The sequence below is a fragment of the Girardinichthys multiradiatus genome, chromosome 15 (assembly GCF_021462225.1).
Source record: "Girardinichthys multiradiatus isolate DD_20200921_A chromosome 15, DD_fGirMul_XY1, whole genome shotgun sequence".
Taxonomy (NCBI): domain Eukaryota; kingdom Metazoa; phylum Chordata; class Actinopteri; order Cyprinodontiformes; family Goodeidae; genus Girardinichthys; species Girardinichthys multiradiatus.
The window spans coordinates 8469077-8489977 of NC_061808.1; the positions used below are offsets into that span (position 1 = coordinate 8469077).

Genomic DNA, 20901 nt, shown 5'->3' on the forward strand with positions numbered 1-20901 from the left:
GTTCAAACATAAGGGTGTCCATCAGTGCACTTGGCACCAGGACACCCTAGGTAGGAGGTCAATGATCGACTTTGTTGTTGTATCATCAGACCTTCGGCCGCATGTTTTGGACACTCGGGTGAAGAGAGGGGCTGAGCTGTCCACTGATCACCACCTGGTGGTGAGTTGGATCCGCTGGGGGAGGGGAAAGCCGGACAGACTTGGCAGGCCCAAGCGCATAGTGACGAGTCTTCTGGGAACGTCTGGTGGACCCCTTGGCCAGGGATGTATTCAACTCTCACCTCCGGGAGAGCTTTGACCAGATACCGAGGGATGTTGGAGACATAGCATCCGAGTGGACCATGTTCTCCGCATACATAGGGTCCGAGTGGACCATGTTCTCCTCATCTATTGTCGATGCTGCTGCCCGTAGCTGCGGCCGTAAGGTCTGCGGTGCCTGTCACGGCGGCAATCCCCGAACCCGGTGGTGGACACCGGCAGTAAGGGACACTGTCAAGCTGAAGAAGGAGTCCTATCGGCTGTGGTTGGCTTGTGGGACTCCTGAGGCGGCTGACGGGTACCGTGGGGCCAAGCGTGCCGTGGCCCGGGCGGTGGCAGAGGCAAAATCTCGGACCTGGGAGGAGTTTGGTGAGGCCATGGAGAAGGACTACCGGTTAGCCCCAAAGTGATTCTGGCAAACCGTCCGGCGCCTCAGAATGGGGAAGCAGTGCTTCGCCAACACTGTTTAAAGTGGGGATGGGGAGCTGCTGACCTCGACTGGGGACATTATCGGGTGGTGGAAGGAGTACTTTGAGGATCTCCTCAATCCTGCCATCACGCATTCCCTAGTGGAAACAGAGGCTGGGGACTTGGGGTTGGTCTCTTTCATCACCCAGGCTGAAGTCACCGAGGTGGTTAAAAAGCTCCCTGGTGGCAGGGCTTCGGGGTTGGATGAGATCCGCCCTGAGTACCTCAAGTCTTTGGATGTTGTGGAGCTGCCATGGTTGACAGGCCTCTTCAACATTGCGTGGCGGACAGGGACAGTGCCTCTGGATTGGCAGACTGGGGTGGTGGTCCCCCTTCATAAGGAGGGTGACCGGAGGGTGTGTTCCAACTACAGGGGGATCACACTCCTCAGCCCCAGGGGACGGCCCAGGACACGCTGGAGGGACTATGTCTCTCGGCTGGCCAGGAATTGGGAGCAAAAACACTGTCTTTAAATGTGGTAGCATTGTTGAGCTGCTTAAGCACGGCCGATTTGGGGTGCTTTTTCAATGGAGCTTAGGGTTGCCCAGGGACATCAAACAGCTGCTGGCTATGTGGAGATGTTGCAGCGGGCGTCCCTCATGACTGACGGCCCTCGCCTGTGTGGTAATGACTGGGTTTTTCCACAGGACACTGCTGCAGTTCACAATGCCGGCCCGACAAAGAATTTCTTCCAGGAGAATAACATCACTCTTTTGGACCATCCTGCATCTAAAACCGATTGAGAACATTTGCTGATTGATGGCAAGAGAAGATTACAAAAATGGACATCAGTTCCAGACAGTGGATGCTCTACATGAAGCCATCTTCAATACTTGGAGCAACGTTCCCATTAGCTTTCTGGAAACACTTACAGGGGTTGGACAATGAAACTGAAACATCTGTCATTTTAGTGTGGGAGGTTTCATGGCTAAATTGGACCAGCCTGGTAGCCAGTCTTCACTGATTGCACATTACACCAGTAAGAGCAGAGTGTGAAGGTTCAATTAGCAGGGTAAGAGCACAGTGTTGCCCAAAATATTGAAATGCACACAACATTATGGGTGATATACCAGAGTTCAAGAGGACAAATTGTTGGTGCACATCTTGCTGGCGCATCTGACCAAGACAGCAAGTCTTTGTGATGTATCAAGAGCCACGGTATCCAGGATAATGTCAGCATACCACCAAGAAGGACGAACCACATCCAACAGGATTAACTGTGGACGCAAGAGGAAGCTGTCTGAAAGGGATGTCCGGGTGCTAACCCGGATTGTATCCAAAAAACATAAAACCATGGCTGCCCAAATCACAGCAGAATTAAAGGTGAACCTCAACTCTCCTGTTTCTACCAGAACTGTCCGTCGGGAGCTCCATAGGGTCAATATGCACGGCCGGGCTGCTATAGCCAAACCTTTGGTCACTCATGCCAATGCCAAACGTCGGTTTCAATGGTGCAAGGAGCGCAAATCTTGGGTTGTGGACAATGTGAAACATGTATTGTTCTCTGATGAGTCCACCTTTACTGTTTTCCCCACATCCGGGAGAGTTACGGTGTGGAGAAGCCCCAAAGAAGCGTACCACCCAGACTGTTGCATGCCCAGAGTGAAGCATGGGGGTGGATCAGTGATGGTTTGGGCTGCCATATCATGGCATTCCCTTGGCCCAATACTTGTGCTTGATGGGCTGCCAAAGACTACCGAACCATTCTTGAGGACCATGTGCATCCAATGGTTCAAACATTGTATCCTGAAGGCGGTGCCGTGTATCAGGATGACAATGTACCAATACACACAGCAAGACTGGTGAAAGATTGGTTTGATGAACATGAAAGTGAAGTTGAACATCTCCCATGGCCTGCACAGTCACCAGATCTAAATATTATTGAGCCACTTTGGGGTGTTTTGGAGGAGCGAGTCAGGAAACGTTTTCCTCCACCAGTATCACGTAGTGACCTGGTCACTATCCTGCAAAAAGATTAGAGTCCTTTTTTGACACTTTGATTTCTGTTTTAAGGTGGTTTCCAGGTGTGTTGAGCAATAGTCTTACACTTTTATTCAGCTAATAAACAGCATATTTCAGTTAAATTATTGTTTTCAATAAATTGTCTGCTCAACATTTTTTGTCCCTTGCTTGCATTTCTTCTTTTAGCACAGTTAAGCTCAACAGAAATTTCTTTAGATCCAATAGTGTAAATTTTTGCAATTTTGTTTTACTGGTCTTAAGATTTTGATCAGGAGTGTAGATATTAGCTGTAGTTGATGCATGTCCTATTTTGGTAAATTATACCCAAAAAGCTCAGCATGTCTTTCCTTAATGGAAAAACAGTACATTTGTTCTAAATATTCTACCAAATACATACAGCAGCCTCAACATTTGTTATTTATTATCCTACTTAGTAGGGAAAAACATCCCACATTATGAAGTAATTGATTTTAGTAAATTCACCTTTGCCAAATTGGCACCCAAACCCATTCTATCAAACAAATATATTTGAAGTATTCCAGGAATACAGAACTTCTAATTAATAATCCATAACTTCCTGATTCCTGTTATAAATACGACGTGACACAGAGGCCCAGTTTTCCTAGCCGCATTTCAAAAATACGACAAAATCCTAACAGGTGACAGCAGGATGAAGTTTTCCTGTTCCAAAAATGAATGTTTAGAACCTAATGAGTTCTATATACTTTTAGAATTTAGTGTAACAGCATAAAGTAAATAGTTTGGTTGTTCCATCACAAAATCAAAGACGTTGCATTTGTCATGCCTGTAGTCTCACCTTGGATGCTCCTCTTGAAGAAGGCCTTACAGCCCTCACATGACCACACTCCGTAGTGATACCCTGAAGCATAGTCATGACACACGGCACAGAAGTGGAGGTCGGCCTTCCCGCCTGAAGACACCATGGCCTCCTCGTTCTCCTGCGACAGTCTCCTCGCACTCTTACTAACAGATACTTTCAAGTCATTATTTCTCACCAACACAAACAAAAAATAAAGATCCACCTAATAAGAATTTCTATTTAACATTACCACTAAGATTACACCAGTATTTCTGACTTAATGAAGCTCTTTTTAGGCTGGTAAATAATGTAGGAGAGAGACCCAAACTTAGTTTTCATTGGAAATTTAGTAAACTATGAACTTTAGTCAACTAACAATTCTACATCTTAAGGAAAGGGATATGTGTTATTAAATGTTTTTGTTCCAAATCAAAAGTGTACTGTTTATATGTATTTAGCCCTTAATAGTTTGTAGAGCCAATTTTAAATGTTATTAAGTTTGTGAGTATTTTTGGGGTATGTCTCTTCAAACTAAGTATTTTTAAAAGGTTGAGATATTTGCCCATTTTTCTTAGCAGAACAGCTAAACATCAACCATATTGTGTGGTGAGTATCTATGAACATTATTATTCATGTTTTGCCACATATTCTCAATCTGGATATTCTGACACATAAATGTTATAGTGCTGGTTGTCTGTAGGGTCAATATCTGCTGGAAGGTGAACCTCCACCCCAGTCTGAAGTCTTTGGCAGCCTTGAATAGATTTTCTTCCAGGATTGTCCTGTACAGGTCCTTCTCAAAATATTAGCATATTGTGATAAAGTTCATTATTTTCCATAATGTCATGATGAAAATTTAACATTCATATATTTTAGATTCATTGCACACTAACTTAAATATTTCAGGTCTTTTATTGTCTTAATATGGATGATTTTGGCATACAGCTCATGAAAACCCAAAATTCCTATCTCACAAAATTAGCATATTATTAAAAGGGTCTCTAATCGAGCTATGAACCTAATCATCTGAATCAACAAGTTAACTCTAAACACCTGCAAAAGATTCCTGAGGCCTTTAAAACTCCCAGCCTGGTTCATCACTCAAAACCCCAATCATGGGTAAGACTGCCGACCTGACTGCTGTCCAGAAGGCCACTATTGACACCCTCAAGCAAGAGGGTAAGACACAGAAAGACATTTCTGAACGAATAGGCTGTTCCCAGAGTGCTGTATCAAGGCACCTCAGTGGGAAGTCTGTGGGAAGGAAAAAGTGTGGCAGAAAACGCTGCACAACGAGAAGAGGTGACCGGACCCTGAGGAAGATTGTGGAGAAGGGCCGATTCCAGACCTTGGGGGACCTGTGGAAGCAGTGGACTGAGTCTGGAGTAGAAACATCCAGAGCCACCGTGCACAGGGGTGTGCAGGAAATGGGCTACAGGTGCCGCATTCCCCAGGTCAAGCCACTTTTGAACCAGAAACAGCGGCAGAAGCGCCTGACCTGGGCTACAGAGAAGCAGCACTGGACTGTTGCTCAGTGGTCCCAAGTACTTTTTTCGGATGAAAGCAAATTCTGCATGTCATTCGGAAATCAAGGTGCCAGAGTCTGGAGGAAGACTGGGGAGAAGGAAATGCCAGAAGTCCAGTGTCAAGTACCCACAGTCAGTGATGGTCTGGGGTGCCATGTCAGCTGCTGGTGTTGGTCCACTGTGTTTTATCAAGGGCAGGGTCAATGCAGCTAGCTATCAGGAGATTTTGGAGCACTTCATGCTTCCATCTGCTGAAAAGCTTTATGGAGATGAAGATTTCATTTTTCAGCACGACCTGGCACCTGCTCACAGTGCCAAAACCACTGGTAAATGGTTTACTGACCATGGTATCACTGTGCTCAATTGGCCTGCCAATTCTCCTGACCTGAACCCCATAGAGAATCTGTGGGATATTGTGAAGAGAACGTTGAGAGACTCAAGACCCAACACTCTGGATGAGCTAAAGGCCGCTATCGAAGCATCCTGGGCCTCCATAAGACATCAGCAGTGCCACAGGCTGATTGCCTCCATGCCACGCCGCATTGAAGCAGTCATTTCTGCAAAAGGATTCCCGACCAAGTATTGAGTGCATAACTGTACATGATTATTTGAAGGTTGACGTTTTTTGTATTAAAAACAATTTTCTTTTATTGGTCGGATGAAATATGCTAATTATGTGAGATAGGAATTTTGGGTTTTCATGAGCTGTATGCTAAAATCATCCGTATTAAGACAATAAAAGACCTGAAATATTTCAGTTAGTGTGCAATGAATCTAAAATATATGAATGTTAAATTTTCATCATGACATTATGGAAAATAATGAACTTTATCACAATATGCTAATATTTTGAGAAGGACCTGTATTTAGCTTCATTCATGTTCCCATCAACTCTGAGCAGCTTCCCTGTGCGTGTTGAAGAAAAATATCCCCAAAGCATGATGCTGCCACCACTTTGCTTCACCATGGTGTATGGTGTGTTCAGGATGTTGCATAGTGTTAAATTAAGTAAATTTTTGGTCCCAGAGATCCTTCTTCCACATGTTTGCTGTATCCGCCACACGGCTTGTGCGCCACAATTTTCAGAATTTTATTTATGAAAAAAATTTAAATGGATTTATCTCAACATTTTGTGTTGGTCGATTGTATATAAAAATAACGCATAAAGTGCAATGAAGTTTGTGGCTGTAGACAAAAATGTGAAATAGTTCGAGGGGTGTGAATACTTCTGGAAAGTCATGTATTTTCAGTGTGTTTGAAGTGTTTACCATCCTACCTGCTGGTTAAAACGCTCTCCCACGGGTTCTGAACAGCCTGGCTGTGCTGGGCTCGGGCCTGGGAGCGGTGCAGAGGTAGGGAACCTCCCACATGGCCACGGCTGGGCCAGAATAAGGAGGCGCTCAGTGACTGATGGACCGAGGGACAGTCTGAAATGCCTTGACTGGTGTAGCTGAAAATTGTTGGACTGTAGAAAGGGATGGGGGTGAACTCGTGGCCCAGGTCGGTGTATGGGGCCGGGATGCAGATGGGCTGGCAGGATTCATGGGTCAGACCAGGAGACAGGATGCAACTGCCAACTCGACTGGAATCCACCTCTTGGAGCTGCAGGAGGGGCTGATGCTTCTCTGGAGAGGTAGCAGCAGCCATCGCAACAACAGAAGCTCTGAGTGAACCCTACAAATACTACATCATTAGCAAGAATCAACTATTTCCTTTTTATTTTAGTGAATTACTGAAGTTAGAGGAAGCCTTGCTGTTGTTTTGGCACTGCTTAGATCAATATGTCAGGAAATATGTGTTAGGAAAGATCATCCAAACGGAAGGGGATGCTTAGTGAATCCAGACCAGAAAGGGTCCAATTTAACTCAGAGAAGTTGTGACGGTCGCAGCGAAGTCCAAGTGCAGCCAGAGGTCCTGCTTTGTGGATTGCCACCACATGATTCTCAGTAGGAGATCTGAAGGTGTATCAAGAGATTTTTACCCTGAAGAAAAAGACAAAAACACACTGCCTGTAGTAAGAATACTCACAGGAAATTATTAGTTTTGTTCAATTTTATTTAAAGCACATTAACTTTGGAAAATCTTTTATACATCCTGCTACATAAGCAATTTAACTGGACTGGGTGGAAAAAAAACTGCGAAAAATATTACTAGTTTCCATCTTCTATTAGGCACACTTAACAGCTCTACTTAATTTGCCGCTAAATTTACTAACAAGATACTAAATAGTATCTAGTATCTTATATCTATAAATATTTAATATACTAAAAATGCAAGAGATTTAAGATCAACTATAATTCTCCTAATTGTGTTGAACATTGTAAGCTATAGATGGCGCTCGATCTTCGATGGTTAAATGAAGAGACAACTTGTATTTTAATTTCTGGAACCTCCCTGACCTTGACTCTTTAAGCAAAATAAAATGCATCTCTATTCGGATTCTTGCAGCCTTCTACATATCTGTGTTAATGTACTACATCTAAGTCCTGCAATATGGCAGACAGGAGGGCCTTGCGGACATCAGAGGGGGGACCCAAACGTTTCACTGGAGTGTCCTGTTGGTGTGCCATAGACTGGGACACCACAGTTAGTACGAAATGCTGGATCTATACTTCTAACTGGCACAGGCAAGCAAGTCCATATTACTGCCATACTGGCTTCTTTACACTTTACACTGGGAGTGTTTTTGAGTAGATTTTAGGGATTCTTTCTTCATTTCTAAATCTTTACTTGGGCTCACTATCTAGGTGACATTATAACTTTACATTTTTAAAACTTATGGTTGGAAACCCCCTATTTGGACTGGTTTTTAAACCTAAATAAACATTTGTTTATGTTTTTGTTTTGTGTCATAGCTTGTTTTAGGAACAAGAGATTAATCAATTTTAGCCAATGTAGTATGAAATATGAAGTTTAGGACTAGAACTTGAATGCACCATCATGGCCTTTTACAGCCACATATTGTAAGAGTGCAAACAAGGACAAACTGACTCAAAAACCCAGAGATACTGAAGAATTAAGCTGAATGTAAGGCAAAAACCCACAAAGTTTTAAATCATAATCATTCAGTGTTGCTAAAAAGTATTTTTTTCCCCCCAAGCAATTATCAGTGGAAAAACAACTTGTGACAATTATCCTGCTCTCATGAGATAACGACTTAAAAAAAAAAAAAAACATGTACCGCAAAAATGATTATCTGCAGCTGGAAGTGGAGGAATTTTGTCTAAAGACATTTTGTTGGGGGAGGGGGGGGATTGGATCCGAAGTATTTTACACTGATGAGGTATTCCCCAAAACACAGATTGTGATTTGTTCAACCTTTAGTTGTAAAAACATGGGATTATTAGTCTACATTAAGGTTTAGCTAAAATTTGTGCTGCACAATATATTTCAAATTTATCATTATCACCGCACACAATATGTATATCAAAACACTGTAAGGACTGCAACAATGTGAGCACATTTTTAAATACTTGGCATTCAGGCTCTCTATGCTTTTAATATATTTGGTGACGTTTGAATAATACCGTTTGATTAACACAGCATAAAAGGTTTCAGAAGGCAGAGAGATTAAGTCATTGGTTGTTGTTGAGATGGAAATTATTTATTTATTTTTTCTCCCAAAATTTTGAGTCTTGAGTTTTTTATGAACCAAAAGATGGTACATTAATAAATGTAGTACATATCAAAGTCCTGTATAGTATAAAGGAGCTGTTAGTTTAGTCTTCCATCACCAAAACACAGCAGAGTGAATCATTCCTACAAGGCAGGAGTTTGTCTTCAGTCAAAGTTGGAACACAATGTCTCTACTTTCTGGCTCAAAGCCCTCAACTGCAAGTCATTTAAATATTTTACCCCAAAAAAATAATTAATCTTTGACAAATACCAGAGAAATTCTGTTCTTTCCAGTCAACAAAGCTCTGCAGAATTGGTTGGAGTACGGATAAAATGAGTTCCACTAATTCGATACAGAACATTGCAGGTAATCATGGATTAATTTGGAAGCTCTGACAAAGTATTTTCTTTTCTTCTAATATTTTATGCCATGAATTAAACCAAATCCAGAAACATCCTTCTTACAGCTGTGAAAACTCACTGAAAATTGGCGCCATGTGAGAAACACAAATATTATTGAAGCTCATTCACCCTCACCCTCCAACACATTTTACATTGAAATGGTCCAAAGCAAACTGTGTAAAACAAACAGACAAATAATACTTCATTATCACTTTTTTATATTTTGTCAAATCAGGGGTGCTAATTTTTTCATAGAAATCCATCACAGCTCTTCAATAATATTTAGGTCCTTTTAAAAATCAAAAAAAAAATGTTTAACCTATATTCACAGATGATAATCTATTTGAAGACTTCCCAACATATCTGCCTTGCGTGTGTTAAGAGTTTTGGAAGGATCCCAAGGCAATGAATTTTAAAAAAAAAAGTCTGCTTATTTGAACTGTATAATATTTTCATTTCCTCAAATCATGAAGCCACATGACACTTTATTACAGGTATTTTCATCAAAGGCAATAAATCCCTAAAACCCACTTAAACATCGAAACATGGATGGTCTCTGAAGGTTGTTTGAGGTTGCATCGGAAACAGTGAAGCTTGAGGGAGCCTGGAGGCTGCACTTGTCATAATTTACTTGTCATGCTGTTAGGAGAAGCCATGTCATCACATCCAACAAAGAGGGAGGAGTAGGACAAAAAATGTAATGTAATATAAACTTTACATTAGTTGCAGTGCAGTTCATAAAACCCTATTTGAGCTTGATAGCCAGAATGTGACCAGTTTAAAGTGATCAGCGGAAAAAAACACTGATATATGTCAACAGAGCCCCAACCAGGACAAAATATTGCTTTGCTAGATGGTGTGTTCGGTCATGGCGTTCTGCACAGAAAGCTCTGTCATTTGCATCATTTCCTTCTGCTTATAGGCTAATAAAAATACTGCGATTCCTCCTCGACGTCAATGCTGAAACTGATGGTGGATCAGTAAATCTACGGAAACTCTGCAGATTTTAAGCAAACACTCCAGCACAGCTGTGATAATCTATCAATAGTATATTCTGATAGTATATTAAGACCATAAAGCAGCAGGGAAAGAAATCAGTACCATTCCACTTTAAAGGGGATCTTAATACTGTTTGTGCCAGTGAAGCTTGCACCATTATAAGTGCCCCATTAAAAAGGTTGCACCAAAGTCAAACCAAAATAGTGATTACAGCCACAAGCTGAAGTAGGATAAAATAGGATAAAGATTCTTGTTTAAGGAAAACACCGTGTCAGAGTATTCAAAGTTATCCACATTGGGACAATTTAATCATACGGCATACACAAGAAAGCAAAAGATCTGTGAGAATCTCCAGTGAGTAATGACCTGTACAGCTTTTCTTCTGTTCTTTTAAAACGACTTTATCCTCGTTTTGTTTCTGCTACAGGAATTAATTAGCATTAACTTTAAACTAAAAATACATCAGTGAGGTGTTCACTCTTTTTTTACCCAATATTTATTCACATATAGAGGTTTATTGTGTAGATGTTTAGCCCTCCTTCTGTTAAGCCAGCAACTGATTTGGTTTTAATTAGTGGTGACTGCAGATACTTTTAAAACACATGGATCTTCACTCAAAATGATCTAAACAACCATCTCATATGATGCCTGGCATGATAAGGATTAATCAATCTCCTCGATGTTCCGAAGAGGTTTTAATCATTTTTTTTCCTTACTTACACAGTGATTTAAAGCAATGAAATCACAGTTTGCGATATTCAGTTTCAAGTTTAATTACACGGTTTGTTGGCTTATCTCTTTTTACTGAACGATGTGGAAAGATTAAAGAGTGAACCACAAAATGTAAAAAAAAAACATTAAAAAAACAGATTGATAAAACGTTTTTGGTAATATTCTCAGTTCAACCCCAAGACATTTCTGAATCAGAACGCAACGTCTAGTTTAGCATCAGAGCTTGCAGTGACCTTGTGCCTGCAGCCAATCGTCTTCCTCCTAAAACACTTTAAGAGTCAAAAAGATCCTCTGTCAAGGTTTTTTTTGCCTTCTGCTTCTTTGACAACAGCTTCAGGCTAAAAGCAGACGTGGATGAGTTTTTGTTTCTTTTGAAGGCAAGGTCAGAGCTTGCCTTCAAACTTCCTCGCTGTCACAGTCTCTGGGAGCTGGCAGCCCACTGTGGGAGAAAAACTCCCTCGTGCTCCACGCCGTTGCTCATCCTGCTGCCATTAATGGCTCACATGGAGCTGTCTCTAGAAAAGCTGGTAAATGTTACTCTGAGACTTGAGTTTTACATTTTCTTCCTCCTCTAACCTTTTACAGGAGAAGAGACATTAAGTGGGAGGAAAACGGGACCAAATGTAATACAAGAACAAGTTTAAGGGATGTTAAACCTTAAAAGTCAAACGTAATGTCTTTGGGTCTGTCAAGCTAAAAAACCTCAGAGTGACAAGAAACATTTAAATAGTACACTTTGGATAAGTTATCTTAAGGTCAGAGAAGAATACACTTATTCTCTTGCTTGCTTAATTACTTAATTAAATCAAATATGCTGCTTGTTTTTTCACTGCATTACAAACTCAAAACCACGTCGTGCAATCAAAACACATTCTCCATATATGTTCTGGCTGATATACCTCCACATCCAAGAAGCATGAGGCCCTCCAAAATCACAAACAAACTCACATCCAAGTCATAAAAAGCTAAATCTGTAGTCCTCCCGGCCATTAGCCAGATTCCACAAAAGCTCAAGGCCGTGTCGTTTTCCCATCCTAAAAATTTCACTGCCTCCTCAAAATCCAGTCGGAAGAGAATGTGGAGCAGCTCTCAAAGTCCTCTTGTTTCTATATACAGCCATGATCCTATAGTGGAGATGTGAGAGGACAAAAAGCTTAAAAAAACTACAGGTTAAGTCAAGAGGAAAAACATTGTTTACATTAATACAGCATCACCACCTTCAGGGTTTTTTTTTTTTTAAATCCGTGTCATTTTCAGCACATCTAACCAAACTCTAAACCCTGATGAAGCTTTAGGATTTGTTGGTACAAAATGAGCATTAAAAGATTAGACAAAGATGTATGGATTTAAGCTTTATTGGCCAATTCCAATAGGAGCTGCAACTCTGATGATAAAAAATACATTTTTGAACATCTGAACTAAATTCAAAGTTTGATTGAGTTTTAAGTTAAACATTTAGCAGGAAAAAAAAGCATTCCAAAGATCACCAAGTTCAAGATGACTTCTCTAGAAATTTCTCACTAAATGGCTCCGGTTTAGTGACACATTTATTTTTACATATGAAAAGTGGATCTCCAATAAAAACCAACTTATAAGCCTTTTCATTTCCCTCTACCGCCTAAAAATAAAAAAAAGACAATGATTTTACAAGCCCCCAGAAAATAGCAAGATTGTGCAACATAATACTTTACACGAAGACAGGCTTAATTGTAATTTAATGGATTTACAGCTTGATGTCACTGTTAAACTATTAAAGCAGGTTTTATATCAACTGCTTAAGTGACAGCCGGTACATTAAAGGCGACCCCTCGGCCTATTTATTACTCATTTATTGAGTGTGCTTTTAAGATTTTCCTTTATGCTGATCTGAGTCACTTGCCTTCAAACAAAAAATAAAATACAAGCAGAGACTGCACAGTATTATAAAGATGCAAAGCTATGGGCTAATTTTAATGAGCATATCTATTTCTACAGAGCCAGAGTCAGCAAAGTCCTCATATTCATCATAACTACAGGGGTTGGACAATGAAACTGAAACACCTGTCATTTTAGTGTGGGAGGTTTCATGGCTAAATTGGACCAGCCTGGTAGCCAGTCTTCATTGACTGCATATTGCACCAGTAAGAGAAGAGTGTGAAGGTTCAATTAGCAGGGTAAGAGCACAGTTTTGCTCAAAATATTGAAATGCACACAACATTATGGGTGACATACCAGAGTTCAAAAGAGGACAAATTGTTGGTGCACGTCTTGCTGGCGCATCTGTGACCAAGACAACAAGTCTTTGTGATGTATCAAGACCCACGGTATCCAGGGTAATGTCAGCATACCACCAAGAAGGACGAACCACATCCAACAGGATTAACTGTGGACGCAAGAGGAAGCTGTCTGAAAGGGATGTTCGGGTGCTAACCCGGATTGTATCCAAAAAACATAAAACCATGGCTGCCCAAATCATGGCAGAATTAAATGTGCACCTCAACTCTCCTGTTTCCACCAGAACTGTCCGTCGGGAGCTCCACAGGGTCAATATACACGGCCGGGCTGCTATAGCCAAACCTTTGGTCACTCATGCCAATGCCAAACGTCGGTTTTAATGGTGCAAGGAGCGCAAATCTTGGGCTGTGGACAATGTGAAACATGTATCGTTCTCTGATAAGTCCACCTTTACTGTTTTCCCCACATCCAGGAGAGTTACGGTGTGGAGAAGCCTCAAAGAAGCGTACCACCCAGACTGTTGCATGCCAAGAGTGAAGCATGGGGGTGGATCAGTGATGGTTTGGGCTGCCATATCATGGCATTCCCTTGGCCCAATACTTGTGCTAGATGGGCGCGTCACTGCCAAGGACTACCGAACCATTCTTGAGGACCATGTGCATCCAATGGTTCAAACATTGTATCCTGAAGGCAGTTCTGTGTATCAGGATGACAATGCACCAATACACACAGCAAGACTGGTGAAAGATTGGTTTGATGAACATGAAAGTGAAGTTGAACATCTCCCATGGCCTGCACAGTCACCAGATCTAAATATTATTGAGCCACTTTGGGGTGTTTTGGAGGAGCGAGTCAGGAAACGTTTTCCTCCACCAGTATCACGTAGTGACCTGGCCACTATCCTGCAAGAAGAATGCCTTAAAATCCCTCTGACCACTGTGCAGGACTTGTATATGTCATTCCCAAGACGAACTGACGCTGTATTGGCCGCAAAAGGAGCCCCTACACCATACAAATAAATTATTGTGGTCTAAAACCAGGTGTTTCAGTTTCATTGTCCCACCCCTGTACATGTTGCTATCATCTAGGGATGTAATGATGTGAAAATTTACTAATTTCTGTATTATCACAATTTTGTCAAAAGAATTTTAAATATTCAAAAAGTGTAATTAGAGGTTTTAAGTAAATTCAGTAACAGTAAGGCTGACATCATTAATGTAATTATCAAAATCCTCATTATAATCAGCAGAATTTGTAATAGGATTAGCAGCAATGTCATTTTATATATAGTAGGAAATTAGACCAGGAAAGTATTCTTAATTAAATGAAGTCACATTAAAATGATAATCCACAATGTGCCCAACATTCAGACTCAGAGTGAAAAAAAAAGGATAGTATACGCAATTTTATTCTCTTTAAAATGTAATATTTTAAGTTCAGAGTGCAGAATATTTATACTTAAGGCTCTCATTTTGGAGGTTCGCAAGACGTTGGGGGTTTTTACTATCGTTTATTGTAATTTTATTGGGTAAATTTATTGTATTAAAAAGGGTAAAACTAACAGTAGAAAATCTGAGCATGGTAATCATTCAACTGGTAATTGCTTCATCCTGACTCCCATCTGGTCACAGATGCATCATAAAACTAACCGGTACAAAGGTTCATTTGTCCTCGTTAGTATGAACCCTAGATTAGATGACTAGATTTGCCAAGTTAAAACTACTGAAGCCTTTATTTGCATCCTGGATGTTATGTATGAGTTGCTTGGCTTTTATATTTGTCTTGTTTTAAGGATTTTCTTTTTCTTTTCTGCTGGCTGCACAATAAATTTGTCTTTAAGAATAATAAAGTTTACTTTGAAACTCTGTCAAGCACTTGAATAAGATTAATCATGTGTCAGTTGAGCTCCAAGAGTTTTCTATTGCTTATTTGCATCTTAAGTCAATGGAAAAACAGGACTTGGAAGTCATCTCCCTGGAACATAACCACAACATCAACTGGCTGAAATCCTCAACTTTTTGCAAATTGGAAGAAAAGAAACCAACCAACAAGGACCAAATTGGAATGTGTGTAACTGACTTTGGATCTGTTTATATAATAGCATTGCATTTCTGAACATAAATTAGATCAGCTTGTTTTGTAAAATGCCCTGAGACGGCGTTTGTCATGAATCGGCGCTGTATAACTAAAGCAAATTAAACTAAGCATGATCTCAGTCACTGAAAAACTTCAACCTCAGATTAGACTTTAAAAAGCTGTTATATATTTTTTGACTTTTGGTTGACTTTTCACAAGTATGTGCAAGGAAGAAGAAAAAAATAGATCACTTTGTGGTGGGACAACCACTAAAGAGAGAAAGTAGAACAAAGGTTTGTTTTCACACATCCATTATACAATATTTTAACTGAATAAACAGCTTTTGCAAATCAGACACAATAGTTTATTAGTCTTTCCCTGCAGAAAAATAAGAGTTCAATGCAAGAGAGGCAGCGGGGATGGAACGGGCAAAGCCGGCGAGACAATAGAGATGGAAGTGTTATTTAATTTATTCTTCTAGTATTTATTCACAATATTCTGCATCTTGAAACATTTATCTAACCTCAGATTGAAATCTCCAAGCTTACATTTTACCATTGCCAGGTGCCGCATTTTCAGGAGCAGATGTCTGGCAGCCTGCATCACTGGAGGACTTAACCATGCACGTTGAAGTAACATACAGCAGGATTTTATCGACTGTGAAAGTATGCGGCCCCAGAGGAGCAGTAGATCTTGTAAAGGGTCCAGTCTGAGGAATAGTTTTGGTCTCAACGGTAAGTGGAGAGTTAGGAAATCCTCCAGAATTCAGAATATCTGTTGTTATGAAATAATAGAAGAGTAGAGCTGGAGTAGCGAAATCTCCAAGAATATTCAGAACTGTAACAAAATAAACGTGTAGAGCAAAAAAAGGAAATAAAAATAAAATACAATGGAAGTCCTTCATAAATCCATAAAGAAACACACATTTCTAAACTTCAAAATAACTTTAAAAGTACTCAGACTCCAAGTGCGTACTCTTGATAAAACAAACATATTCATCGTAACTACTCAGATGGATATGCAAAGAAGTACCACAATACTAGCATCTCTTTTTATGTGCTCAACACTATGATATAGAGTATTCTACCAGCGGTAAACAGGAACCCTTTATAGTTTATTTATAACAGATAATTCTGTGCTTTATTTAAATATTTCCACCTTCTGTGATTTTTTGAAGTTTTAATACTTAATGCAGAAACATTTAGCGTTTGTTGTGCAGCCGTGAAGGATGTTTGATTAGAACGAAAATCAACATTCAAATGACTACATTTAGAAAATAAACATCATCAAATAAATGTTAACTTATTGCATTTTAGTTATTATTTGTGACAGTTAAGCTAAAAGTAAAGAGTTAGTCACTGCTAATATATATATATATATATATATATATATATATATATATATATATATATCCCCAGATGTGAAACTGTAAAATTTGCCATCTTTTTATGTTTGCAAATATATAAATGGAAACTGCCTGAAAACAGATAAATGGCACCAAGCTGACTCCAAACAATTGAAAAGAGAAGTCGCAGGCAAATAAAGGAACAAGTTTAGAAAATGTGTACCCATCTGTTAAATCACTGCTTGAACTGATTGTAATGCCACTGAAGGAATGTTGTATTAGGCAGCCTGCAGGTACATATCACAACAGTTGGGCTGTTTACACACAATAGTGCTCCCTTTAGACCTTCTGCAATTTCAAACCAATTCTCTAAACACTGTAGAGTGTTATTAAACACAGAAGAGATCGCAGCTTTGTTATTCTGGAGTTATTTGGAATCTGTAAATCTATTTTGTACTTAAAAGAATTCTTTCAAAGACAGCTCAAGGATCAGCTGAGATGCGCTAATGATTACCGAGACCACCAGCCTGACCTGTTGCATGAGTTTACTCTGCCACCTGTAAACCTGACAGATCAGATCAAACAGAAACAGTTTCAGGCCTTCAGGATGAAGCCTGATTAACTCACCAGCTCCCTTCTTCTCTCTGAAGGCTGTTTGTATAACTTTAACAACCCGGAAAATGTAATTACCGCTCTCCTAGAAGCTCCTGTTGCGGACAAACATCTCAGCCTGAGCGCCTGAAGTCGTGCTGCGGTGTTACCAAAGTGTGAATGTGGGAACCGCTCCGGTCCGAGCAGCACCAAGTCCAAACGCGGAGTCGCTGTAGCTTGCCGGGCTGGTCTGACTTAAGCAAGTTCCAGCTCACAAGCTAACCACCTACTGCCTTCAGGGAAATAAATTATCAGAAGCTGGACGGTGTGGGGTGAGCAGGTTCTGGTTTGGTTCCTTCAAAATAAAATTAAGTGGAGCACAAAAGTAAACCGAATTGTTGGAAGACTCTTGTTTCCTTTAAAAAAAAAATAACAATAAAAGAAGTTGTGGAAACCAAAACTTTCTTTTATGTATTCTTTATGTTACTGCTTACCAAATATGGCAGCTTCTGACCTACGACATAACTGTTACATTGACATTTCCTGTTTAAAGTATAAAAACGTGTATAATGAACATATAGCCAGCCTTAAGTAACTTTACATATATTTTTTAGCTATTTATGACAACGTTTCTAACATTCTGGTCATCCAAGATGAAATTAGTGATAGAGAAAAGTATTTGCCTGCTCAAAGAGGCACACTTAACAGTTTTAATTTATCAAATACATTTCAAAATCAGAAAAAGAACTTTAATAACAAAAAAAAGAATGTTTAAAATGATTTTAATTATTACGTAGAACTAATAAGCTATCAATTTATTAGTCTGAAAAGGGTTACAATGCCATTTTTGAGGCTTTGGGACTCCAGAGAACCACAGCAAGAGACATTATCCACAAATGGAGAAAACATGGAACAATGGTGATCCTTTCCAAGAGTGGCTGGCCTACCTAAATCCTCCCAATATCAAATCAGTGACTCATCCAGGAGTTCAGAAAAGAACCCAGAACAACCTCTAAAACAGTGCAGACCCCACTTGCTTCAGTTAAGGTCAAGGTTCATGATTTAAAAATAAGAAACAGACGAGGCAAAACGGATACTTAAGGGGCTATTCCAAGGCAGAGACTGCTGCAGACTAAAAACAAAACACAAAGGCAACACAAAGTGAGAAGAAACAGGTGGAGGCTGTAGACAAAATGAGGTGGCACAGGTGAGTAGAATCAACTTGAATGCAAGGTGGCAATAGCTGAGAAAACCCAAGGAAAATATCTAACAGAGATCTTACAGAAATTCCAAGAACACGAGAAGGAAGCAAACACTAAAGAATGAACTAATAAGGAAAACACCTAACAATAACAAGCGTAAGGAATTAAACTTAAGAAAGCAAGACCGACATAAAGAACAAAGTAAAGAATAAAGAAATGGTCAAAATACACACAAAATATACATAAAACAAAATCAAAACCCAAACAGCTCAGGGTTGTGACAGTTTGATTATCTGAATTGTGTTAGTGTGACAAAACAAACAAAAATTCAAGAAATTTGTAGGGTGGTCAAATACTTTTCATGACACTTCATCAGACATCACAAATTGAGTTAATGTTTCACAGAACCCCTCATGACGACTACGAAATCGAGGCATGTGACGTCGCCCGGTACGGCGGAGTTGGGGTCCCACCCTGGAGCCAGGCCTGGGGTCGGGACTCGTCGGAGAGCGCTTTGTGGCAGGGTTGCTCCTCGCGGGACCCGGCCGGGCCAAGCCCGAACAAGAGACGCGGGACCATCCCCCAGTGGGCCCACCACCTGCAGGGGGAACCGTGAGGGACCGGTGCAAAGAGGATTGGGCGGCGGACAAAGGTGGAGACCTCGGCGGCCCGATCCCCGGATGCTTAGGCTGGCTCTAGGGATGTGGAATGTCACCTTGCTGGGGGGGAAGGAGCCTGAGCTTGTGCAGGAGGTCGAGAGATATCAACTAGAAATAGTCGGGGTCACCTCCATGCACAGCGTGGCTCTGGCACCCATCTCCTCGAGAGGGGCTGGACTCTCTTCTACTCTGGAGTGGCCCACGGGGAGAGGCGGCGGGCTGGGGTGGGTTTGCTTGTCGCCCCCCAGCTCAGCCGTCTAGTGTTGGGGTTTACCCCAGTGGATGAGAGGGTCGCATCCCTGCGCCTTCGGGTTGGGGAGAGATCTCTGACTATCATTTCAGCCTAAGGGCCGAGTGGTAGTGCGGAGTACCCAGCCTTCTTGGCGTCCCTGTCGGGGGTGCTGGATAGTGCCCCTCCCGGGGACACCATTATTCTGCTGGGGGACTTCAACGCCCACGTGGGAAACGACAGTGACACCTGGAGAGGCGTGATCGGGAGGAATGGCATCCCCGATCTGAATCCGAGCAGTGTTTTGTTATTAGACTTCTGTGCTAGTCACAGATTATCCATAATGAACACCATGTTCAAACATATGGGTGTCCATCAGTGCACTTGGCACCAGGACACCCTAGGCAGGAGGTCGATGATCAACTTTGTTGTCGTATCATCAGACCTTCGGCCGCATGTTTTGGACACTCGGGTGAAGAGAGGGGCTGAGCTGTCCACTGATCACCACTTGGTGGTGAGTTGGATCCGCTGGGGGAGGGGAAAGCCGGACAGACTTGGCAGGCCCAAGCGCATAGTGAGGGTCTGCTGGGAACGTCTGGCGGACCCCTTGGCCAGGGATGTATTCAACTTTCACCTCCGGGAGAGCTTTGACCAGATTCCGAGGGATGTTGGAGACATAGAGTCCGAGTGGACATCTATGTTCACTGCATCTATTGTCGATGCTGCCGCCCGTAGCTGCGGCTGACGGGTACCGTGGGGCCAAGCGTGCCACGGCCCGGGCGGTGGCAGAGGCAGAGGCAAAACCTCGGACCTGGGAGGAGTTCGGTGAGGCCATGGAAAAGGACTACCGGTTGGACCCGAAGCGATTCTGGCACACCGTCCGGCGCCTCAGGAGGGGGAAGCAGTGCTTCGCCAACACTGTTTATAGTGGGGGTGGGGAGCTGCTGCCCTCGACTGAGGACATTATCGGGCGGTGGAAGGAGTACTTCGAGGATCTCCTCAATCCTGCCATCATGCATTCCTTGGTGGAAACAGAGGCCGGGGACTCGGGGTTGGACTCTTTCATCACCCAGGCTGAAGTCACCGAGGTGGTTAAAAAGCTCCGCAGTGGCAGGGCTTCAGGGTTGGATGAGATTCGCCCTGAGTACCTCCTGTCTTTGAATGTTGTGGGGCTGTCATGGTTGACACGCCTCTTCAACATTGCGTGGCGGACGGGGACAGTGCCTCTGGATTGGCAGACTGGGGTGGTCGTCCCCCTACACAAGAAGGGTGACCGGAGGGTGTGTTCCAACTACAGGGGGATCACACTCCTCAGCCTCCCTGGTAAGGCCTACGCCAAGGTATTGGAGAGCAGAGTCCAGCCGATAGTCGAACCCCGGCTTCAGGAGGAACAGTGTGGTTTTTGTCCCGGCCATGGAACACTGGACCAGCTCTATACCCTCTACAGGGTACTCGAGGGTTCATGGGAGTTTGCCCAACCGGTCCACATGTGTTTTGTGGACCTGGAGAAAGCACTCGACTGTGTCCCTCGTGATGCCCTGTGGGGGGTGCACCAGGAGAATGGAATTGGGGGCCTTTTACTAGGGGCCATCCGGTCTCTGTACAAGCGGAGCAGGAGTTTGGTTCGCATTGCCGTCACTAAGTTGGACCTGTTCCCGGTGCGTGTTGGACTCCGGCAGGGCTGCCCTTTGTCACCGGTCCTGTTCATAACTTTTATGGACATGATTTCTAGGCGCAGCCAAGGGCCAGAGGGGGTCTGGTTTGGGGACCAGAGGATTTCGCCACTTCTTCTTGCAGATGACA

The 20901-nt window shown here is 42.1% G+C and overlaps 1 protein-coding gene across 3 annotated transcripts in view; it reads right to left on the reverse strand.

Annotated features, from left to right (window-relative positions):
- The window catches only part of esr2a (estrogen receptor 2a), a 31636-nt gene extending 14331 nt beyond the window's left edge, over positions 1–17305 (reverse strand). The window contains exons 1-4 of one of the 3 annotated variants that reach the window (XM_047388286.1): positions 17108–17305; positions 11731–11906; positions 6311–7016; positions 3506–3672 (exon numbers count right to left, since the gene is read on the reverse strand). In XM_047388286.1, coding sequence (XP_047244242.1) covers positions 3506–3672; positions 6311–6681 — 538 coding nt within the window. In that variant the 5' untranslated portion in view covers positions 6682–7016; positions 11731–11906; positions 17108–17305. Of the gene's footprint in view, positions 1–3505; positions 3673–6310; positions 7017–11730; positions 11907–17044; positions 17061–17107 lie in introns of those variants that run through there. The other 2 variants (XM_047388287.1, XM_047388285.1) reach the window with 2 other exon arrangements.
- Positions 17306–20901: the final 3596 nt, after the last annotated feature.